General features: G+C 60.2%; 1 protein-coding gene across 5 annotated transcripts in view; it reads left to right on the forward strand.

Moving 5' to 3' along the window:
* Positions 1 to 24,347, forward strand: part of KCNQ1 (potassium voltage-gated channel subfamily Q member 1) — a 315,307-nt gene that overhangs the window by 254,429 nt on the left and 36,531 nt on the right. Inside the window, exon 16 of one of the 5 annotated variants that reach the window (XM_088017540.1) lies at positions 22,342 to 22,447. The exons of 3 other annotated variants lie outside the window; for them this stretch is intronic. In XM_088017540.1, coding sequence (XP_087873666.1) covers positions 22,342 to 22,428 — 87 coding nt within the window. In that variant the 3' untranslated portion in view covers positions 22,429 to 22,447. The remainder of the gene's footprint in view (positions 1 to 22,341; positions 22,448 to 24,347) is intronic. One more of the 5 variants, XM_088017541.1, reaches the window with a different exon arrangement.

A 24,347-nucleotide genomic window follows, 5' to 3' on the forward strand; every position in this document is an offset into this window, starting at 1 on the left:
GTGTTTCTCTTCTCTCTGACTGCTTTGAAGATCGCTCCTGTGGTTCTAGTCGTCTGCATTTTCACCACGGTGTCTTCACGGAGTTTCTTTTGTTTGTTCTGCTTGGAATTCAGTGAGTTCCCTTCATCTGTCATTTGGTGTCTGGCATGAGCTAGGAATTACTCTGTCATTAGCTCTTCAGATTTTAGCCAAAGCTAAAAGAAAATTAGCTCATTATCTCCTTCTGGAACTTTCATGAGGCATGTGGCAGACCACCTCACTCCCCACCATGCTTCTTAACCTCTCTCATTTTAAAATCAGATTGTTTCTCTATACTATATTCTGGATAATGTCTTCTGATCCACTTTCCAATTCACTAATTATTTCTTCAACTGTGTCTGATCTGCTGTTAAACCTGTCTGAGGAATTTTTAATTTCAATTATTTTTTTGTTTATAAAACTTCTATTTGGCTCTTATTCATACCTGATAGATCGTTTTTATAGTATCTTCACTTGTATATTTAAACTTAAAATTCTTGAAGTGCATTGAACGTGGCTGTTGTATATTTTGTTTCTGTTAATTTTGGTGTCTAAACTCTAAGTGAGTCTGTTTCTCTGGTCTTTGTTTTTTCCTTGCTGGTTTTCATTCGTAGTATTTCATTTCCTTTAAGGGTCTTCTTGTTTAAAATCTTAAGTTTATGTATCTTAAAATTTATCTGTGGGTATTTTTTTTAAAGATTTTATTCATTTATTTGACAGAGAGAGACATAGCGAGAGAGGGAACACAAGCAGGGGGAGTGAGAGAGGGAGAAGCAGGCTTCCTGTCAAGCAGGGAGCCCGATGTGGGGCTCAATCCCAGGACCCTAGGATCACGACCTGAGCCGAAGGCAGACGCCCAGTGACTGAGCCACCCAGGCGCCCCTATCTGTGGATATTTTTGAGGCCTAGCGGAGTTGAGGGTCTCAGGGAGGATCTATGGCTACCTCTTCCTTTGCTACACATGTGGGGGTACTACCATCCCAGACTTTAAATTCTAGGCTCAAAGTTTTCCAGAAATACACCCAGGAAGTGTGCGTTTGGGCTTCCAAGCTAAGTGTGGATGTGATTTCTCAGAGCAAATATGGTCCCTTTAGCAGCAGGCAATTTTCTTGATAGTCTTTTTGGGAAGTGGGTTATTTCTCACTGACCCTCACACTGAATGTAGAGTCCTTGGAAGGCCCCAGCTTTATGTAGGGCTGAGCTGTAAGACTCCCCACCTGGGGCAGGCCTGGGCTTGGATGCCATCCATCACCCGTGAGAGCCATGTTTGCTCGGCTCATCAGATGTCTTCAGGGCAACTCTTCCCTCTGTGGGTCCCACTTTCACTGCACCTTCAGCCTCTCACCTCCCGTACATCCTGGTGAGCTCATTAATGCCTGTGAGACTCTCTCTCTAACATGCGATCAGACAAGCTCTTGTCCTCGTCAGAAGACAGAATCAGGATTTTGAAGGTGGGGTTTTTCTGGGAAGCCTGGGTCTCATGGCTGCCGGGTCCTAGCTCCCTAGACTGGTTCCTGACTCTGCTGCGTCCTGTTCCCCCGTGATCCTGGGAGTGACTGGGCGGTAGCAACAGGGCTGGTTTATGCCAGTCCCTGGGGTCTCAGTCGTAAGTGGGTCTCATGCTGGAACTCAAGGGGGTCTGGGTTGGGCCGCCAGCCCTCGGCAGGCTGGACTGAGAAGGATCCACTCCTACAATCTCTCTACCCCTCGGAAAGGGAGGAATCTTCCTTCCTTCCTACACTAAATTATACCGAGGCCCACTGGCCTAATTCAGCTAGGGGCCTCTGGGCCAGGGGCCAGCAAACCGGGACCTCTGGGCCAAATATCAGCCCTGACCTGTTTTCACGTTTAAAACAAACTAACAAACAAACAGTTTTTAAAACGGAAGACAGCCTGAATGGGATCCACAACACCGATGATATTTACTGTCTGGGCCCATTATGGAAAAGTTTGCTGACCCCCAGTCTAGGCCAGGGTTGTCCACTAGAAATCTAGTGGGAGACACAGACGTAACTTAACATTTCCTAATAGCCACCGTTGAAAAGATAGAAAAAAATAGATTAGATTCACTATAATAATATATTTTACTGAACCCGATACGTTGGAAATATCATCACTCCCATATATAATCAATATTAAAAAAAAATTGTTGGGATGATTGACATGATTTCTTCAAAAGCTGGGTGTGTGTCATGCTTACAGAACATCTCAGTTTGGATGCTACGTTTTCCTAAGAACTACTCGGTCTGCATTTAGATATAAAACGTACAGTTAAAAAAGGTTCTCTTGCCTAAGTCATTCTAAACATAAAGTTTTCTGATCACTGAATTGGGGGTCTATACTTAAATCTAAATTTGAATTTGCTTAACTTCAATCAAATTAAAATTCAATTCCTTGGTTTCATGAGCCACATAGCAGGTAATCAGGGCCCAGTGGGGCTGCTGAATGGTTATTGGACACAGCCACTCTCGTGTGCCCCCCCCCCCAGCATCCAACCCAGGGGGACCCAGGGAGGGGCCCCATGAGCACCGCCGTGCTGAGAGGGTGCCTGACGCAGGCAGACGAGGGGCACCTCATAAGCCCTGACGTCCCCAGCAGGGGCATGTCCTTGCAGGCCCCTCGGCTCACACTGCACAGAATGTTCCCTGGATTCCCTGCCTCGAGCCCCCGGAGCCCGTGACGCACACCTCCCTGTCCACTGCCTGCCTGGGACTCTGGTCCTTCCACCACATCTGTGTCCCGCCCGCCAGGCCTCCCGCGACTTCTGCTCTCAGGAGGCCGTCAGGAGCAGTGGTCAGGGCGCGAGGCCGCGTTGCCAGGCCGCTTGCAGAACACCAACTACCTTGGGCTCCATCTTGCCCCTCACCGCCAGCTCCGGCCGGTCACATCAGGAAGTCGGGCGGGGTGGGGGCGCTCCCACGACAGGCCCCCCTTCAGAGCCCCCCCACTTTCTTCTGCCCCTCCCCCGCACCACTCTCTGTGCTGGGGAACTGTTCTTGAGTGACAGGGCCGTAAATAGGCGAAGGCGTGGGCTCTGGCTGATCAAAGGGCCCCCTTCAGAAGCCTTCATTAGCTGCTATTCTGGGAACTGGTTATTTTAAGGTTAGTGTATTTTTTCTTTCCTGAGGAGCCGTCTTAGTGGATGGCGAGGTCCTGAGGTGCTGGCTCTTCAGTCAAACCACACAAGCCCTGTTTTGTCTAGGGTTTCAAAGATAAACCTATAATGAAAGCGTCAGTTGACGCTGAGCGCCACCACCCCCAGTCCTGGGCCGAGGTGGGCGGGCCCGCCGGGGAGTCCCCGAACCCCACGAGCCCAGGAGACCTGGCGGCCGCGCGCTCCTGGAGGGAGCCTGAGGTCAGAGCCCTCCGGGCCCGGGCTGCCCGGGGCCCCTGGGACGCCGGGCCGGGCCTTCTCACGGCCAGGGCAGCCTCCGCGGGCCGTGCCCGGAGCCGGGCTCGGGAGGCTTCTCTCAGGAGAACGCCCAGCTTCGGCCAACGGCCTTCCAAGCGAGGATGCCCACCCTCAGCAGCGGCCGGGGCAGCGCACGCTGATGTCACAGTTTAGGAGGGTGGGGATGCGCTGTGCTGGCGGGCGTGTGGGGACCCGGGCACTCCCGGCCCTCGCTGGTGGGGCTGCGGGTCACGGGGCCATGGAGCTCTGGATGGGAGTCCGGCATCGTCTGCTAACGTTAGAAGATCACGTGCCCTTGTGGCTCGCAGGCCCGCTCCCGGGGTAGCAGAGCCCCGGGGCTGGGGACTTACATAGGAGGACCCCCGGCACGGCTCTGGTGCTTGGTCCTCTGTCCGCTGGGGCCGCTCGCCCACCGGGACCGACCCCCAGGGCTCCAACCCAGACGGCCCCCTCTGCAGGCCTCCAGGTTCACGCTAGGGCTTGGGCATGGGTCTGAGCCTCCTTCCCCTCGGTGGGTGCGCAGACGGGGCAGGGGGCCGTCCGCGGGGGCCAGGCCCCCTCCAGGCCTGAAGACCAGGCCGGAAGTGATGCGCGCCTGGCCTCTGCCCCGCCCCGCTGGTGAGAACGAGGCGCCTGGCCCTTCCCAGAGGAGTTTGGGGAATGGCGTCCCAGCAGGATGGCCCTTTTCCAGCCACGTGATGGGAGGAGCAGGGACCTTTGGAGCCGTCCGTGGGTCAAGACATCTGTCCGGCCATCCGTGGGCATCCAGAGGCGGCAGACTCGCCCGTGCCCCAGGCCGGCCTACCTGAGCGTGGGGTGGCCTCCACGGCCAGCCTGCCCTTGCCCAGGCGCTCCTCAGCGCGGCAGCCGGCCATTGAGGGGATGACCGCATGGCCAGCGGCTCAGCGCTCTGCCCCTGGCCCCAGGGAGCGAGCCCTCATGCGGGGCTTGGTTCTGGGGGTCAAGTCCCCAGCAGGGTTAGAGGGCACCCAGGGAGAGAGGCCGTCTGGCCGCCCAGCGTGGGCTGGCACCCAGCAGGCAGCCGTAGGTCATCTGCAGGGTCCGTCCTGCCATCTGAGCCACTCCTCTCGTCACCCTCATCCCCATGCTCTGAGCTGCATCTGAAGGGACCCCCTTCACAGAGGTCAGAGGACTGGGTGAGCCATCGCGGCTGGGGGCATCAGGGTGACCCAGTCACACCCGTGAGGCTGAGTTCCTGGCCGGAGATGAGAATCACGGCCCTCCCACTTCGGAGACTCAGTCTCCCCCTCGTCAAAATGACAGCATTGGTCAGGTGGCCTCTGAGGGACCTGCAGGCATTCTAGACCTCCCCCCCCCCCCCCCCGCCCATCAGGGGTGAGACACACAGGCCCCGGTGATGTCTAGGGGGTTTGGCCGCCAAGAGGCCATGGTTGTGGGACGGAGGTCAGAGCTGGCCTGGAGCTGGACCCTGGACCTTGTGTCAGGGCTGACACTCAGGGCAGCATGCTGGCCTGGGCCTCTCCAGATGCGAAGGCAAGAGGCAGGAAGGCTGACCTCGTGGTCAGTCCGTTACTGACCCCCAGTCCACTCCCTCCTGGCCAGCAGGAGCAGATGCCTCTTGGCTTCCCAGGAGGGAATGTGAGTACTGGCTTTTGAAGTCTGTTTCTGGCCTTGAAAGGCCCACAGGGGCCCGAGTCTCACCTTCGATGGGATGGGAAGGTCTAGAATGCCTGTAGGTCCTCAACAGCCATATTCTGGCATGGATCCTGGGGCTGGGGGTATTCCGTGGAAAGCAGTGATACAGAGCATGGCGTCCCACCCAGCAGCAGGTCCCCATCTCTGGGAACCCAGAGCTGTTGTGCCTGAGCACGGCCTGGGGGAGCCCATGGGGAGACACCCGGTGCTCACAGGGCTCACTGCTCTCTGAGCCTCAGTTTCCTCCTCCATCCAAGGCAGGGAGGTGGGAAGGAGAGAGGTGCACATGTTGAGGGCCACTCAAGCAGGCCTGGTCGCCTGTGATCTCTGCCCACACCCCCCGATGCCCAAGAGGCCCAGAGCCTTCCCAGAGAGTTGCCAACAGCTAGGCCAAAGAGGTGCCTCCAGGGCTGGCTCTTTTCACCTAATTTATGGACCCGGAGCCTCGTCCCTCCCTGCAGTCCTGCCTCAGTGGGATTTGAGCCTGGGCAGCCGGGCCCCCATGCCCGTGTGTTCTCAGGTTGCACATGTCTGGCTCCTGGTTGACTGATGGCCTAGGCTTCCCACTCACATGTGGAAAGGCCCAGGGACCTTCCCATCCCCCCTCCCCTTTTCACAGAGGACAAAACCCGGCCTTCCCTTTGTACTTGTGCAGCCAGCAGCTGGGTTCAAACCCTGCCCCCTTGGCTCACTGACCATGAGAACCAGTGAGTCACATCAGGGCCTCAGTGACCCCATGAGTCTGTCAGTGGAGGGGGTGATATTAGCGCTACTGGGCCAAGTGCTATGGAGAATTCCTGGGTTGATCCACATCCAGGCCCGAGGAACCTCTTGTGCAAAGGCCCTGTGGCACAAGGAAGTACGGCGAGTTCCAGAACCAAGGGATCTGGGTGTCTGATTGCACCGCTCAGAGAGAGCAGGCATGGGAGTGGGCCGGCCATTGGGCAGGGAGTGGGGCGCAGGGGCCAGTCAGGGAGTTCAAGCTCTGCTCCGACTCCACTCACTTCTGGGCCTGAGCCTCAGTTTCCCCACTGCACCGTGGCCTCCTGCTTTCTGTGGCTTCAGCAGTTGCCGAGAATTGTTCTTTCCTCCACACCTCCCTCCCTCTTTCCTGGGCGTTTCCCTTCCGGTCTGCCCGGGGACGGTCCCCGCCCCCACACGCCCCGCCCCCACACCGAGGCCTCTCCTGAATGACTCTATTTATAGGTCACAAATATTGGCCAGAAAGGAAATTTACATTTTTTGAAAAATGTAGCTTGAGTCCATGTGAACTTCTGTGGGTTGACTGAGCAAGGCTGGGGACAGGGAATGGCGGCGGGCTGACATGCATAGGGGTGAGCGGGCGGTGCGCGGCAGCCCCCGGCCCTCCGTGAGCGCTGTCGGGCGGCATATCATCAACAGCATCAGCTGGGAGAGTCGGGGTGGGCAGGCCGTCTGCGGGGGCCCAGGCATGAGGGCGGCTGGAGCCTTGTCCCTGAGGCCAACCCTGCCCAGCCGCCTTGGCCGACCTCAGAAAAACATGTATTTTGATCAAAATGGGCCCTTTTTTAAACTTGTCACCCTGCGGGTCAGAGCACAGCCTGCCCCCGGCCAGTCCTGCATATTAAGCAGTGGCTTGGTCACCACCAAAAATAGATGTCCCAGCCCGGAGGCAGGGCTGTCCCACCACCCTGGGAGGGGGCAGCTGGCCCGGGCCCCAGCATGCGGGCCCCGAGGGCCGGCAGCAGTGAGCCCATGCCCAGCCCGCTGGCGGCCACCACCCCTTGGGGTCCCAGAGCTGGGCTGGGGACGGGATATGAATGTCTGGGAGCATCCAGGGATGGGAACTGGGTGTCAGCCACGGCGGCCCAGGCCTGGTGGGGCCCGAGCGCAGCCCTCGCCTGCCGGGGCCGGGTGGCAGGTGGACGCCAGCAGGTCCCCAACCGCAAAGCCACATGCAGCAAGTAGTGGGCGGCCTCCACCCTGCCCGGGCCTCTGGGATCCACAGGCATGGGGCTTTCCTTCTCTTCGGAGGCCGGTGTCCACAAAATGGCTGACGCGGCCCTTCAGGCTGGGCTGCAAACGCATGGGAGTCGCCGTGCGGAGCTGGTGTTTATTTTGCCGAGCGTACGGCCTTTCGTTGCCCGGGTTCCGAGTGCTCCAGAGGCAGATGGAAATTTTTGTGGATTGAACACGGGGCTGAGGCGCGCTGGGCTGTTTGGGTTGGCAGCGTGCTCCCTCCCCACCCCGTTCCTCATCCGCTGCTCCCGCCCGCGTCACCCGAGCATCCATTCATGCCTCCGCTCCGGGTCCCCTCCCCCCTCCTCCACTCCCAGCCCTCGGTGCCCTCCCTCCCCACCGCTGCCCCAAGGCAGCGGTGGGGAGGTGGGGGCGTGCTGGCCCAGAGCAGAGTAACCTCGAACCCGCCCCAAGTTTGGAAGAGGCCGCAGGAGGAGGGAAGACAGAGTGGGAAGGCCAGCTCCTTGGGGCCCTTTTCAAACTGGGGGCCCCTCTGACTTCCAGATCCTCGTCTGTGAAATGGCAGCCATTGAACAGACAAGGCAAGCAGTGTGTGGGGCATGCCTGTGGGTCCAGCGCCAGGAAAATGCTCAGTACACGAGGCCCGTCACGGGTCCTGCTCTCGGGAAGGCAAAAAGGCACCCAGATAGCGTGAGGGGCAAGGCTTTATACCTCCCTCCCACTCGGGAGGAGCCCTCTGTGTCCAGGTGGGACGTGGACCTGCTGGTCTGCAGGAAAGACCTGTGGGGACAAGGGAGCAAAGCATGTGGATACCTGGGGGAAGAATATTCGGGGTAGAGGGCACAGCCCGTACAAAGGCCCTGCGGTGGGGCCATGCCTGGTTGTCTGAGTGGCAAGCGGGCAGCAGTGTGGCCAGAGCCATGGGCTGAGGAGGAGCCTGGAGGGTCGGGGCACCTAGGTAAAGGGCTGGGCAGACCGTCAGGCCCTGGGAGCCCCTGGAAGAGCCCGAGACATCCCTGGAGGAAGGAGGGGGTCTTCAGGGCCAAGGACGGCAGAGAGCCGACTCCCGTCTTTAGCGATGCTTCTCTGGCGCATGGAGAACAGCCCGGACAGGAGCAAGTATGGCTGCCGGAGGACCTGTGGGAGCCAGCGCGCCCCCTCCCTTGCCTCCTCCGTGCCCGCTGCCACCCCCCCACCCCCCCGCGCCCTGGGATGCAGGTCGGTCAGCGTGCACAGCCCCCACTCTGCTCCCTGCCGGCCAGGAGCCACAGGTCAGGTCTCACACATAAAGAGCCGTCTGTGTGGGCAGCGAGGTGGCCGGCCAGCCTGCCGCCGCACAGGGACACTCTATCCAGCAGGGCCCACCCACCCCACCCACCCCTACCCTGTTGGACCACCAGCACCCACCCCCTGGCAGGAGCTCCTTGCAGCACTGTGAGGCCCTGGCCCAAGGTACTGACATCCAGACGACCCTTGTCACCTGGGCACTCTCAGCCCCAAGAACTAGAGCGATGGGGCCCAGCAGAGTGCCTGTGGTCATAGCCTGGGCGCACCCGGCAGACATACGGGGTCTTGGTTTTAAGGCTTTGTGACATTACCTTTTTACAAGAGGGGTCGCGTCCTGAAACCAGGGTGGAAATCATGTCAGCAGCATCCCCAGAGAGTGTCTTCTCAGCCCTGTACCATCTCCAGCACCCATGGGTGTCCTAGAAATTGAGGCCCCTCTGGTCTGGACAGAGGGACCAGAAGTCACGGGAGCAGGAAAGGAAGCCTCTTGAACTATTACTGCAGGCGGGCACACACGCGTCCATTCGTCTTATGTCCGTTGGGCACCAGCTGCTTGCAGGGATTGCCCCCAGAGTGGCACGGGCTGACCTCTGCCCCGTGGAGCACATAGGGGGGCAGGCAGCAGAGGGGACGGGGGCCTGGAGCCACAGGAGGGAATGAGATGGAGGGTGTTGTGGGGTGGAAGAGTGTCCCGATGAGTGGCCTGTGCAAAGGCTCTGGGGCCTGGGGGTGGGAGAGGGTGAGAGCAGGTGAATTCCGCAGCCACCACCCCTGGTCCCACACCTGTCCCGTGCCTGTCCCTCCCAAGTTCCTCTCTCCTGGTGGGTGGAAATTTAGGGAAGCCCATGGGTTGCTCTCCTTTAAAGGCAAGAAGATGCCCATGGGTGGGAGGGTGTGGCTCATCACACCCTGCAGAGTAGCAGAGGGCTGGAGGGCGGGGGCCCGGGTGGGTCACCCCCTGCTCGCGTGTCTGCTTGGCTCACCAGCACGCAGGCCAGCTTACCGTGCTCTGCCTTGGTCTCCCTGACCCGTGGGTGCCTCGTGGCTTGGGCAGAAGCAGCTTGCACAGGTGGGGAGGCTCCGTGGCCTTCTCGGGGCCTCCCTGTGCTGAAGGCCGGAGGAGGAGCCGGTCCTGCCATCTAGGGATGCACCACTCGCTGGGGACACCACCGGCAAGGCCCCGGGGGATCAGGCAAACTGGCTTCTCTGTCCCCCTCCATCTCCCTCTGTTCTAGCCTGCCGGCCTCCACGCCCAGCACCCAGTGACAGCCAGAGCTAAGAGAACAGTCACCCTGGGGCACAGGTGGGCACCATGGAACTGCCCCCCACCCCGGGTCCAGGCCGGCTCCCTGCCTGGCTCAAGCAGACCCTTGGATGCTACCACCGGGGCTCATCGGGGTTTGACCAGGGTCCCCAGAGCTCAGAGCGCTGTCCTGCTCTTGCTGGCTTCAAGCTTTCCATTGCCATGGTGACCCCCCAGGCCCCGGCCTCAGAGCTAGCCACATCTTCCCTGCCCGTTTGCAAGGAAAACCGTCTAATTTTTCAGCTCTGTAAATGCGGGGGGAGCCTCTGTTTCCCCGGCTGGTGAGGAACCTCCACGTGCAGGCGCCGCCCATCAGGGCCACGTGTGGCCACTGCCCCGTGTTCTAGATGAGGAGATGCGGGATCGTCCCCGGTGAGGGCCCTGAGTGAGGAGAACGCTGCCCGGCCCTCTGTCCAGCCCCGTCCGTGGGCTCCCTACCCAAACCATGCTTTACACAATGTGGCTCACTGCACTCAGCGGGCGAGAAGGGGAGACGCCCCCGCCTTCCCAGCCCCGTCCCTCCTCGGCCCGCATGAGCCTGAGAAACACCCCTTGTTTCCGGCTTTCTCACTGCTGGGTTTGCTGTCACAACTCTACCCCGTCATGGAGGAAATGTCCCTCTGGCCTGTGTCTCTCCGGCCCAGACTCAGGACTGCACGCCCCCCTGCCTCTGAGCTGGGTCCCCCATACTGAGCACACCGAGGCCCAGGGCAGCGGCAAGGCCTTGCGGGTCCCCCCAGGAAGCCAGCGGCTGTGGGCCATTCTCCCCGCTGAGGGCCTGTCCCTGTCCACACACGAGCCCGTTGCTGCGCCGTCCCTGCCCCCAGCCCCTGGCCGGCATGGCAGGAGCAAGAAGTCAGGGCAGGTGCCGACCCAAGCGGCCTTCATCCAGTCGGGAACGGTTCCTGTGTGGAGCGAGCCGGTGCCTGTCCCCCTGGACCTCACTCCCCTGGGGCGTGGGAGAGACTGCCATGCACGGCTGGTGGCTGGCGGTGGCACGCCATCCACGGGGCCACAGGGGGACGTAGTTCCCGCCTCACCTGGGCTGTCCCCAGCATGCTGGGACTTATGAGGACTCTGCCCGCGGCTCCGAGGCAGGCCGTGCCGGGCAGGCTCAGGGAGGCCTGACACCTCCCTAGTGGTGATCTGTGACTGCGGACCATCCCTCTTCGGCCGCATCTCCCACCTGCGGGCAGCTGGGCAGAGCTCTGTGCCGTGAGGGCTGGCAGGCAGGAGGCTGAGCTGGCACCAAGGACCCTCTGACGGCCACTCCTGTCTTCCGTGTCCCCTAAAGCCCCCCACCCCCAGAGCACCCAGGGCCGAGCCCACCCCGTCTCTGCTGCCCGCCCTCGGCCCTCACGCTGGGGCCCCAGTAGCCTCCCCTGCACACCTCTGAATGCGCTGTGGTATGTCTCGAAGTCTCTCTTTGCCTCCTCTGTGGGGCCGGCTCCCGTTCCTCCATGCTTCCTGGGCTCCAGCCCCGTTCTTGAGCACGGGGAAGCTTTTCACACCCAGCCTCCGCCTGTGCTGAGCCCCAGCCCGGGATGCTCTGGGCATGTGCACCGTGTGAGCAATGGGGAGCTGGGGGCACGGAAGCCTGGGGGCTGGGGCGCATTGCTGCCCACCCTCCGTCCTTCCTCTTGCCGCCGCCGTCTAAAGGGGCCATGGATGAGTTTGCTCAGTCCCACCTGCAGGCCCAACAAGCTGGGGACAGGCCAGTCCCCAGCACTCACCCAGCCCACAAAAGCGTTCCTTGGGTACGCGACTGTGCCACAGGACCCCTCACCAGCCAGGGTCACCTTAAAAATAGCCATGGCGGGGTTTGAGGCAACAGGCGACCCTTTTGAACTAATTCATCAGTAACAGCAAAATGTTGCTGAGTTCCCTAAAAAGAAAAAAAAAAAATACCCACTCTATTTCCTCATTAACATAATTGCAAACAGAGCGAATCTTTCTTGATTTCATGTAAACAACAGCTTGAAATAGTTTATAATCTTTGCAGGTATCAAATTAAGTTCTTACTTATGGTCTGGAAATTAATTACCCTTGCAGCGAGACAAATGTGAAAACTGTGTATTTTTGACAAGAAAATTAAGCAGCTATTGGGGGAAAGGTAACTTAATCGTCACGGAGAAAATTGTTTATAAATTGGTCGCGCGTTCTCTGAGCTCTCGCCTCCGCAGCCAGCCAGGGGCTGGGCTAGTTTGTGGGCTTGTGTATGCCTCCTTTGGGGCTGGTTTGGGCCATTATTGGGGTTGCAATGGAGGAAGGGTCAGAGGGGCCGAGAACAGGGCAGGGAGGAAGAGAGGAGGGAGGGAAGGAAGAGGGAACCCATGCAAAGGGGTGGAGGAGGGATGGGACACAGTGACCAGGCGCAGCCCTTCCCTGACCACAGAGCAGAAACGGGGACCTGGGCGGAGGGAGGAAGCAGCTCCCTCTGGTAGTCCTGGGAGGAGGGCTCTGGGCCGAGGGGTGGCCCGACCAAAGGCCCTGGGGCAGGGCTGTGTCTGGAGCAGACGGGAGGCTGGGCACCTGCCGGGAGGTATAGGAGAGGAGCTCTCAGACAAGGGTGGCAGGGGTGGGCCGGGAGCCTCGTGTGTGCCTGTGGTGTGCCTCTGTCGTGCCCCAAACGGAGGGCAAGTTCGGAGGGACTAGGGCACCCAGTCCTCGGGCTGGATTGGAGCTGTTTGCACTCGCTCACCATGGTCTATCCTGTTATGGCAAACCTGCTCCAACACTCTCTCCCCTTGTGGGGTGTCTCTTCTTCCAGGAGTGGGATTTCTGGGTCGACATCGGGAATATTTACAAGACTTTCTCGGTAGTCAGAGATGTCCACAGCAGGAGTGAGGTCCCCAGCACAGGTGGTGGCCAAGCACCTGGCAGGCTGCTTGGAGGGGTGTGGCCATGGGAGGGCGTGTCTTCCACGCCTGCCCCTCCAAGCTCCAGGGGTCCCACCCCCAGACCCCCACACCCCCATGCAGCCCCTCTCCTTCTCCCCTGCCTTGGCCCCCACCTGGGTACTCCCCCGCAGCAGCCCCTCTGCACCAGGCCCCCTCTGATGTGATGCGCGGCCCAGCGAGGTGGTGAGGAGGGGCCGGAGTGGACGTGCCCATCGGGCCATGGTCCATGGTGGCAGCTCGTGGGGCAGGCGGGGCAGGGTGAGGGCTGCCGGATCCACACCCTGCTTAGCACTCACACAACTGGACATGTTGCACAGCCCGTGTGCACCTCAGTTTCCTCAGCCCTGAAGTGGGGGACGGGAACAGCCACAGGGCTGTTTGGGGGTTGGGGATGCGCCAGGTGGCACACCCAGAGCTGGGACGTAGCGCTCACCGGGGATGACAGGTGAGCATGGTTTTCCAGGTTATGAAATAATTCAGCTGTGGCGGGCAGCAGAGAACGGGCGGGCCCAGAACAGGAGGGGAGGGTTTGGTGTGGCTCGTGCTCACAAGGCCATGACCATGGGGCCAGACCCAAGGGGTAGAAGACAGGATCACACAGCCCAATCTGGCTGCCCAGTCTGGAGAACGTTCCAGAAGGGAGAGGGGAGGCAGGGGATCAGCAAGCCGCTCAGAGTGGGTGCTGGTGACGGGCAGGTACACGTGGCACCTAAGCTGCTGAGAGGTAGAAGTGACAGCCTGTGGTGGTGGGCAGGGATGGGACCGGGTGGTGGCTCGACGGCCTTGCCGGGGGCTGGGATGGTATATCCCATGAGCAGGACTCTGGAGGCATGCACTCTTCCGCTCCAACAGGACACCCCCAAAAATCTCGCGGTGGAAACACACAAGGTGGCGCGCTTGGCATTCCCCCAGGGGCCCCCACACCCGCCTTGGCCCCAAATGGCCGGCTCCCCGTCTTGCTGGCTGGCCCATTGGATCGGTCAGTGCATGCTGCTGTGACAAACACCACAGACCGTGTAGCCTAAACCGTGGACCCTTGCTCCCCACACCTCTGGAGACTGCTAGTCCGCGATCAAGACTGCCGTACGGCTGGCGTCTGCTGAGGACGCTTCCTGGCTCACGAACGGTCACCTTCTGACAGTCCGCGCACAGCTTCCTCCGGGCACGAGGACACTAGCTGACTAGGGCCCCACACTCTGCCCTCATTTAGCCTCCAAATCTCCAAATACAATCACTGGGGGCGAGGGCTTCAGCATGTGGATTTGGGAGGGACGCGGCTCGGTCCATACCACCCATCCACAGCCGGAGCACCCAAGCGTGGAGCCCAACGTCACCCCAATCTCCTCCCACATGTGAGGCGCAGGGGCCACAAGCAGGAGGTTAGGGAGGGAGACCTGGGGACCCTTGGGGCCATGCCCATGGGCCAGGTGAGGGCAGGACAGCCCCTGCACATGGTGAGGGGACCTGAGTCCAGGCAGCTCCCCATCTCTGCCCCTCCCTGGCAGCACAATGACCTCACAAGGCCCCAGCCCCCCCGGGCCCGTCACGGGAGATGGAGCCACCAGCAGGGTCTGGGCCTTCGTTGGCCTCAGTGGTCAGGAAAGTGGGAAGCTTTGGGTTCAGGCATGAGACCCCACCCTCCTGCTCACCAGCTGTAGGACCCCAGCCCCCACTATCCGAGGTGGCCCCTTGGGGGCCCACAGGAAGAACACTGCTGACCCTGGGCAAGCACAGGCACCTGCCAGAGCCCGCAGGTCTGTGTGCGGATCGTCCAGTGACCGGGACAGCCACAGGGAAGGTGGCCTGACCTCCACCCCTCTCAGTGGGGGCCAGACCTCCGGCAGCCCCGCCCAGCACTGGGGCCCAGGGTGGGGTTCGGTCTCAGCTCTCAGCTCCTCCCTTCTCCTGCCTCCAGACCCCAGACAGCTCCTCTGTGTCCCACTGACTAGCCTTGGGACTTGGGCAGCTCACACCTCTCCTCTGAGCCTCCATTTACCCACCGAGACAATGGGGATGATGAGAGACCCCAACTCAGAAGAAGCAGAGGATTCGGTAGGATGGTACGCATTCAGCTTTAGGACAGGCTCCCTCCAGGGAGGGGTTCTTGCCATTATTGCTTCAAGGGGGTCCAGCCGGGGATGGGGGTGGTCCTGTGACCAGCAACGCAAGGCCTCCACTGAACCACTCCCTGGCCTTGGGGAAGGCTGTGTGGAACCTTCTAGACTAAGGAAGAGAACAGGAAGACAGTGGACCCAGACCCTGGCCCCAGGCCTTGGCCCCCTCCCCACCCCTGGTCAGCAGGACCGGGGCTCCAGCGCAGCCTCCCAGACCTTGTCAACGTTAACTGCCATCTTGAGGGGCCAGCCCTGGAATGTGGCCCCCGCTTGGATGCAGGTGGCCCCTTTATTCATTAAACCCACCAGAGACACTGGCCATGCCTGAGCTAGGTCACATTTGACCCCCAGCCACCCCTCTGGGGCTCAGGCCTCAGCTAAATGCCCTCTCATTAAGGTCTGCCCTTTGGGGTTGGTGGCTTTGGTGGCCACCCTGCCTAAAAGCACCAGCGCAGGGCCACTGGAGTCCCCAAGAAGTGAGGACAGGCCTGGCAGAAGCTGATTCCCCCCAGCGTGGCACTTTCCAGGGGACAGAGGGGCCCTGGTGTGTCCTCTAGAACCACAGTGGAGGCTCCAGGTCCAGAAAGTGGGGATCACAGAGGGCGGGGAGCACAGATAGGGCTGTCTACTCAAGCCCATGGGCTGGAAACAGTGAAGCCAGGGCTGGGTCCCGGCTGTTCCCCCTGCAGGCCGGGGAGCCGCCACCCACCCAGGTCCTCCAGCCAGAGCCCAGGTCCACCCCTTCAGGCCCCACAGCAGGGCCCAGGAAGTGCCCAGCCTTCCTGGCAGACCCTCAGCATGGCCCGTGTTAGCCTGGCTCCCACGCCCGTGGCCAGGCGGTGGGCTAGGCGGTGCTCTGGGCTCATCGGCTCCATGGAGCCACCCCTGGGCCCCTACCCAGCGTCAGTGTGTCCATGAGACCCACCAGGACTCGCCCTGCCCCGGCCACTGCCCATGAGCAGAAGACAGGTGAGCAGCACAGTCCCGACGTGAGCTGGGCTTTGGGGCACCTGCCTTGTGGCACCCTCAAACCTAGAGGCTGAGAAGAGGACAGAGCTGACAGGGACTGCAGCAACCCCAGCCCCCAGCCAGGGCCCCACACTGGACACACCCAGGGTCCAACGTGGCCTTGCAGGAGGATTCTGGGGCTGTCTGAACTGATCACAGAGAACTGAACCGTGTTCATGAGTCCAGCAGGGCCTCCGAGGGGCCGCGTTAGCCTGCGCGGAGCGAGGGCTTGGCGAGGCAAGAACACTCCTGGCCAAGGGTCAGCCTCAGCCAAGGCGGGGATGGGCCGGGGTGGGAGCCCGGCCGGCAAGCCCTACAGGCAGGGCTGGGAGAGGGGAGCCCAACTGTGTGTTTGGGGGTTGTCTGCCGAGGGCTTGTGGTGCATACAAAGAGATGTTCTCTAGCCAGAGGGGGTCGCAGTGCCCCCCGCACCCTGGAGAATGCTCCTAAGTCCCCAGGAACTCTTAAGGTGCCCTGTGCTGTGGTCGGGAGCTGGAGCTGGTGTACCCCTCCACCACCCCCCCCCCCGCCAACCTCACCCCTGCAGGCAGTGCTGATCCTGGGGAGGGCTGAGGAGGAGGTGGGCATGTCAGGGGAGGGTCTGTGTGCTGGGGTTGGGGAGGGGGCTCGGAGGGGGTTCAGAGCAGCCTGCCAGGACTGGGGCTCGCAAGCCTGGGCCTGTGCCCTCTGCAGCCCTGCTGCCGGCCCCTCTCCTCCCTGCCTGCCCCGGCCTGCCCCCCACACAGCTCAGGTGCCTGCCCACGGCCTGCCCCCCAAATGCCCGGGACTGCCGCCTGCTCAGACTTGCCCAGGGAACTCCTGGGGCCCTTCTTCCTCCTGTCCTCTCTGCCACCTCCCCTGCGCCTCTCCCGGTCTCTCTCCTACCCTACCCTCCTGCCCCCAGCTCGGCCCCACACGCTCCCATTTTGCTGCCCTGCAGTCTCATGCATACACGGGGTGCTCAGGGGGCCCCCCCATGCCTGCAGCTAGCTCCAGCCGCCAATCCCACAGCCCCAAACCAGTGGCGTTCAACCCAGCCCCGGGGCTGGGGGGGGGGGGGAGCCATCTTGGGTCACCTGCGCTAGCCACCTGGGAGGGCCCCATTCGTGTGGAGCCCCGGGCCAGGGCAGGGCAGGGCCACGAGGAGCTGAGGGCCAAGGGGCAGGCAGAGGGGGCTGGCCTCCTGCCCGCCATGGCAGTGTGTGTGCCCCTGGGTGTGAAAAAAACCAGGAACTGTTTCTGCATCTTAAATTTGAGGTGTTTTAGGGGTCACTTGGTTCTCCACGATAGCCGGTCGCCAGTCAGAAGATAATGGGGAATGGGGTACCCTGTTCCCAGCATGCCGAGCGCCGGCTCTCCACCCAACCCGCAGATGTGACTCCTCTCAGACATAGGCCTCCGTGATGTCACCTTGCAAGAGGGAAACTGAGGCTCGGAGCACTCCAGCACCACTGGTCATGGAGCTCATTAGCGGCCCACGGGTTGACCAGCGCGCCGAGCGCCAGGAGCGGAAAGCACAGTGGCGCGGTGGCGCTGGACAGGAGGGTGCGCTCTGGCGAGCACAGCCGAGTGGGTGCGCTCCTGGCGGAAGGGCGGGGTGCGGGGAGCCATGCACACCTCGGTTCCGGTCTTTGCACAGGGGAGACGGGGCAGCGTCACAAACCAGACGGGACGCTGTTGACACCAGCTGTTTGGGGGGAGAATTAAGCTGGTGCATCACTGCAGGCGCACAAAACACCGTAGGTGAGGAGGCCGTAGACACAAAACTGAAACCACTGAAAAGGCACAAGTAGGAAGAGTGTGTACACACACTCTTCCAGCCCACGGGCAGCAGACAGAGGTGACCTTTACCATCTCCATGATGGGGCTGAGAGCCAGAAGCAGGGAGCGAGGCTGCAGCCCCATGGGCCCCCTCCCCGCCCGACCCGACTCACCAAAAACCGCAGGTGACAATGGAAAGACGGTTTTTAGTAGAAAAGCACTAAAGGGGGTGGCCAGGAACTGGAAAGAGGGTTCACAAAAGAAGGGTCACAAAGGCAGAAAAGATGCCTTACTCCTTCTGTCCTCAAAGACAGGGCTGGTCAACCACAGCCTGGAGGTCTGATCCGGCCCCCGACCTGCTTCTGTAAATAAAGTTTTATTAGAACAGAGCCACGCCCACTCGTGTAGGATCCATGTCTGGCCCCCGTGTCATGCGGCGACGGCAGAGTCGAGGAGCTATAACAGAGACCACGAGGCCCTCGACACCTAAGACATTTACCACCTGGCCCTTCACAGAAAAGTTTGCAAACCCTCGCTCTAAGAACCTAAGTGGAGAGATGCAAGTTCGGCAGAAATGAATGTAAACTCTGTGCCAGTGATGCCCAGATGAGACGGGCCTGGACACCGGCACCCCTTCCAGAAAGTGTTTCAGTGACGTGTATCAAGACTGCTGTTCCGGCTGGGACCCTGTCACCCTCTGTCCAGGAGTCCGCCCCTAAAAACAAATCCAAATCCTAGTTGCCCTGAACACCCGTTCGTGCAAACTGGTCGATCACAGTCTTATTTGAACAGTGAAAAATCAGAAACAGAGCACACGGCCAACGTTTGTGCATTAGGGACGACTGAAACTTCCAGTGACCCGGGAAAAGGCCTGGTGTACGAGGTGACTCGGAGCTGGACAGGGTGCTGCACGGCCCCTACAAGCAGTGCGCGTGTGTGTGCGTCAAACAGCCCCTCACAGGGGCGTGGGCCGTCCCTGCCGTCTGTCTCTGGGGGATGGGCATCAAGATGCCGGCTTGAGGAGATTTTCCTGTATTTTCCAAAACATTCTGTCCTGAGTGGTTTTTGTTTCTCAACAAGTGGGAAGGAGTAAGCAGTAAACGTGGAGGGGAGGAGACTCTGGGGGGCTCCCCCGCAGAAAGACCCTGGCCCATCTGTCCTTGCTGCACACTGGGCCACCTTGTCTGAGAAGGGCGGTGACCCCGAGCTGGGCTGGGGGGCCCGGGACCCACTCGACCTCTCGTCCAGGCTGGGTCAGGGGCCGGGCATGAGGACTTTTCTGTGCTGCCCGCTGCGTAGTGGTAGCTGTTGGCTTGCTGGGAGCCACTGGGCCTTGTGTAAGGTGGGGAGGGTGCTTCCCCGGGGCTCCCCCTCCTGACCACGTGCCCCAACCCATTCCCTCCACGGGGTGGGCACCATCAGGTGGCTGCCAGGAGAGTACCGAGGCTCAGGGCCCCCTTCAAGGTGACTCCCCCAGTTGGGGGTCCTCCTGTGGGTAGGACCACCCTGCGCCCCCCGGAGACTGATACTTTCCCTAAAGCAGGGCCCAGCCCCAGCCCCAAAGCCCCTCCTAGGCCTTCAGCTTGTCCGGCCTCTGCGCCGGCCCCCCGTTTAGAGACAGGCAAGAGGCCCAGGGGCGGAGGGACCCAGCTGAGTGGCCGCTCAGGCGCAGGGGAGTCTCTGCTCTTCCCAGAGGCGCCAACATTTCCTTGTCCCAAAATGAAGTAAATGGGACAGTGAAGGGGGGGGCAGTTTTTAAATTGCCGCTTTAAGCCATTTGGAAGTCTGCTAATTATTCTCTTGGGGAAAGAAATGCAGGTTCATTATTATAATGAGCTTTGGGCAAATATTTCATCGAGTTTGACGAGCTGCAGTGGCTCCTGAGGAGAGCGGCCTCCCTCTGAAAGGCCTCCCGCCCGCCTCGGAGCTAATTGGCCCGGGGTCTGCCCGGCCCTGTGCTGTTGGTGTGCTATTTTAATTCGCTTATGAAAAGCCCCCGCTTTGATGTCCTGGACCAGATAAGGACGGCCGTGGGGACCAGCGCGGGGAGCGGTTCGTGCCGCCCGCCTGCGAGGCCTCCCCGCCGCCCGCTCTGGGCCCCGGGCCAAGGCGATGTCATGAGGTAACTGCACAAACAGTCCTGCCTGAAAAAATATGCTTTTGTTTCACTAATAAATCTCTCCTTGGAACACTCCCCGCGGGCTCTCGGCTCTCCTTGGGCCGGCCACTGCCTGGCGGGGCCTTCCTGCTCGGCACCCGGCATGGGGTCCTGCCTGGGACGCATGGCCTCAAGGCAGGCCCAGTGCGGCCCAGCACGGTCCCCTGGCCGAGCTCATCCCAGACCTGCCAGGAGTGCCTGGCCGCCCCGGCCTCCCCGGCCTCCCCGGCCTCCCCGGCCTCCCCGGCCTCCCAGCCGTCTGCCCGACTCCGCTCTCTCCCGCTCTCTTCCCTGACTTCCCCCACATGCTGGCCTCAGTGACCTCTCTGTGCCCCCTTTCCCTGCAGTCCTCAGGGGCCGCCCAGCTGGGGCGGGGGGCAGACCAGGATGTGGGGTGACCTCTCCGCACCTCGCATCTTGGGCCTCCCAGGGATGGCCCACCCCACGGCCTCGCCTGCCTCTGTCTCTGTGCGACCACCTGGCCTGGAGGACCGTGGCCCTGCCGTCCGGGGCACAGAGGGCAGCCCAGCCTCGCCTGCCCAGGGCCCGCCCAGGGCCACAGTGTCCCGCTCTGTGCAGAAGGGGCTGCACAGCTCCTGAGCCATCTTGGCCAGGGTAAGAGGACTGAGGCAGGTACCCTGCCCACCCCAGGCAGAACCCTGGGAGCCAGCAGCCAAGGGATATACAGAGCAGTCTGGGCCCAGGCACAGGGGCAGGCGGCTGGCGTGGCACCCCTGGGCCCGGCTCCCTCTCCCGCCGTCACTCGCTCTTTGCTCCTCTGCCCCAGTCGCAGGAACCTGCCTTAACCCTGACTGCCTGGCCGCCACCCACCTCTCCCCTCTCCAGCTCTCACCTCTGCCCCAGCCCGCGCACCTCCCCCATCACCATCTAGAAGCCCCCGTTCCTGGCCCAGCTCCCCAAGGCCCCGCGATCTCTCCTGTCAGTGATATGAGTGTCGTTCCCAGCAGAGAAAGCTGGATGCGGACCCTTGCCCTCCCACTACCTAGCTGCGCGCCCCCGGGCACCCCACGCAGCCCCTCTGAGCCTCGGTTTCAGCATCTGTAAGGAGGAGACAGGGACACTAACTCCGGGCCCCTGGCCAGGATTACCTGGAGCCCTGTGTGTGGAGCACCTGGCCTGGCGCCCGGCACGTGGCAAGGTGGAAGCTCTCGGTTCCCGCCCCCTCTTGTGGGCACCACTGTGGGCACTGTTGTGGGTTTGTCTTCCCCGCCCACTGCCCAGCGCCAGACAGAGGTTGGACGCCATCTGCTTGGGGCCTCGAGAGCCTGGTGGGCTGCCCCTCGGAGTGAACGCCTCCAGGCCGACGCAGCGTCCGCCCCCCCAGCACCCGCCCGAGCTCCCGCCCCGTCTCAGGCAGGGAAGGTGTGCTAGAGCTGCCGCAGGGGCAGGACGGCGCTCCCGGCGTTGTGGGGCTGCCCCCGGTCAGAAATACACCGTGTGATTACAGACCCGGATAATGGCCGTGCAGGAGCAGAACAGGGCACTGTGACCGAGGGGGGACCGGGGGAGACCTCCGAGGGAGGGGCATCTGAAAATAGCTCTCAGAGTTGCTATTAATAGGCTTCAGTGTAGAGCTGTCCAGAGGAGAAAACAAAAGGAAGACCCTAATTTCTCCATAGATGACTACCGTTAATTTTATTCAATGAAAGTGTTTGGATAGATGTTTTAGTTCTACTTGAATTTCTAGAAAATCCAAACAGTACAGAAAGTCAGAAAACAAAAGTGAAAACCTCCAGGGCTTCCCTTCTGTCCCTAAGGATATCCGTTGTCATCCCAGAAACACCCATCTTTAATGTGAAGGGAGCAGCGTTCTGAGACATTGCGTTGCATGTTGCACAGAAAAAAACATGGGTGGATAGACGGGTAGATATATGAACAGATAAATGGGTATGTGGTTGTAGGAGGGGGCAATGGATGGATGCATCCGTGTATCCATAGATGGATGGGTGGGTGGGTGGGTGGGTGGATAGAATGGGTGGATGGTTGGATGGACAGACAAACAGACATACCATCAGTAATTATTATGAATATGATAGAGCTACTTTTGATTTATTCATTTTTCTTAACAAAGAAAAAAAGGTGAAACCAAAATATGCTGAATTTAGATAAACGTTTCTTCACCAAAGGAGAAGTTCATTTCTAAACATCACTTTCAGGTTCATGGTGGGGGGGAGGGAAGATTATAAAATGTGGGAAGTTGGAGTCATTGTGGGACTTTGTGGTCTTCTTTCCACTTCATGTGGTATTGAGCGATGCTGTAATCTTGCCCACCCCCTTTCTGCCTCCCAGTATGAGTGAGTCACGTCAGTGTTGTGGTCCTGACAGTGGTCAGGCCTCTAGCATGTGCATGCCCTTCAGAGGCCCGACTCCCCGCTGTGGGTTTATCTTGATTCTGCATTCAGGTGGCGTCGGGGCTCACCTTGCTGCCCACCCCTCGGTTCTTCACTTCAATTTTGATTACTCTCCTGGTCGGATGAATTTCTTTCTCAAGTGATCGATTCTGGAGGGTCCCATAGTTCTTGCCCACTTCCTGCCGTCCTTCCCTGGTCCCCTCCATGTGCCCAGATCCAAGCTGGTGCCCTGTCTCTCAGACCCCCCGGTGTCCTGGCCACATTCCCTCTGGAGTCCTCCTTTCCTACCCCAGTCTGGATTTAACCTGGGCTTTTCCCCCCAAGGCCTCCTGCCTAGCATCATGCTAGAACTTGCCTTTATGATTATCCTAGGTTGGACTTATTGTCCCTGGATCTCGTGTCTTCTTTACTGGTTGTTTCCTCCGTTCTCTGGAAAAACCTCAAGTGCGTTCCCGGTAAGAGGTGCGTGGCATGGAAGGTAAGTGTTCTGAGTCCTCAGAACGTCCGAAAATGTCTTCATTCAATCATTGCGTCCTATTGATAGTTTAACCGGGTATAGAATTGTAAGTTTCCCTTCAGAATCCTGCAGATCTGTCCCGAGGGCTTCTGGCCTCCAGACTTGCTATGGAGACATCTCATGCCTGCCTTAGCCCCAGGCCTTCCACAGGGCTCTTCCCTATTTCTGTTCCCTGGAATTTTTCTCTATCTACATTCCAGCCTTAGGGGTCTGCATTTCCCAGTGAGGTTCCTTTGTGGCTGACTTTGTTCACTGAGGGTGCTGAGTATCCTGCAGACACTTTAGTCCTTGAGTTCCAGAAAGTTCTCTTTATTATTTCTGACCATGTCCTTCATGACATCATCTCCGTTATCTCTTTCGAATTCCTTTTAACCAGATGGAAGACATTTTAAATGAAACCTCAATGTCTCTTTTCTCTCTTTTCTATTTGTAGGATTATGTCCTCGACTTTACGCTCGTCTGTGACATTCTATTAGCAACCCTGTCTTCAGCCTCCTGTCTTCTTGCTCTCTCACATTCGTGGTCTAATCCTGCCCTTGCCTGGTGGGTGTAACAGTTCCTGGAATCTTTCTGGGGATTCCAGATACATTTTCGTATCTTGAGATCACCTCGCTTCCTGATCCTCTGTCTCTGTTTGGTCAGCCTGGCCTCTTTCATGTTCCGAGCATTTTCAAATGTTTGCTCGGGATCTGAGCATGGATGGGCTTGCCGGCATTTAGGTTGCGTTAACTGTGATGGGTGGGGTGCCAACCGCTACACTGAGGGACACCATATGTCACAGTGCTTAAGGCTCTGCTTCCAAGAGCTCATCTGGAAGCACGGGACTGGCGGCTGGGAGTCTACTGCCGGTGTGGCAGAGGGACAGGATTGAGAGACTCACGTCCCGTCCGGTCCCCTCTACTCACTTGGTGCAGCAGGCAACTTCTTGGCACGGCACTCGGCGGGGCTGGCTCACCATGGCCACAGGCCCCGGCTCACCAGGACGAGCATGGTCCCCAGCACATCTCCATCCCATACTACACACTTCGGTTGTGCCACGGCCTGGCCAGGGGACCCCCTTGCTGTCACACCCTGCCACCCGCCTGCACAGCCCAGCATGGGGTCCTCCCTCATGAAGCCTTGTCCTTCTGCCCTGGCTCACTGTCTGCAGATAGCCCGGACTCCCCACGCCCCAGCCGGTGCGAACCCCTGAGCCTGAGACCCTCTCGAGGTTGGGAATCAGCTGGGTCCCTCTCGGTGTTCCCAAGCTCAGCTCCTTGGCACCGTCACCACTCCGTGTATGCAGCCAGAATGTCCTCCTGAGCCCGTGTGCGGGCCTCTGGCGTCGCCGGGTAGGCAGCAGGGACCGGGCAGGGCAGAAGCGCCCAGGTGGACCTACCTGTTGAGCCGAGGGGTGGCTGAGTGCCCACTGGGTGGTCATCCTGCCCATGTGCTGAGGTTGTGGTGTTGGGGGTGTCCTGGGCAAGGCAGTGCCAGGGGTTGGCAGACCACCATTCAGAGGAGAGCGGGTGCTGGTGGGCATGGTGGACGTGACGAGGGATGGCGTGGCAGTAGTGATGGGCTTAGCAGCTGAGCGAGTCCAGATGGGAGAGGCAGAGGCCAACAAGGAAGGGCCCAGAGAGAACCCTGCCCTGCTTCGTGCACGCTCTGGTCTGAGGAGTGGACACCACCAAGCAGCACACCCCCATTCCAGTTTCTCGATGCGGGGTGGGGGTCTTCTGCCGATGATGTCTGCAACCAGCAGAGATCAGGGCATGAACTCGCCAGGAGGGAGGGGGAGCCTCGGTCTCTGGCCCTAGCTCAATGGCTCTTCCTGTCCCCATGGCCCTCCCTTCCCCAGGAGGTAGAGGGGCAGCTGCCT

This window comes from Eumetopias jubatus, unplaced genomic scaffold (genome assembly GCF_037043125.1).
Source record: "Eumetopias jubatus isolate StellerSeaLion01/CBP00866 unplaced genomic scaffold, mEumJub1_p1.0 scaffold_13, whole genome shotgun sequence".
NCBI lineage: Eukaryota > Metazoa > Chordata > Mammalia > Carnivora > Otariidae > Eumetopias > Eumetopias jubatus.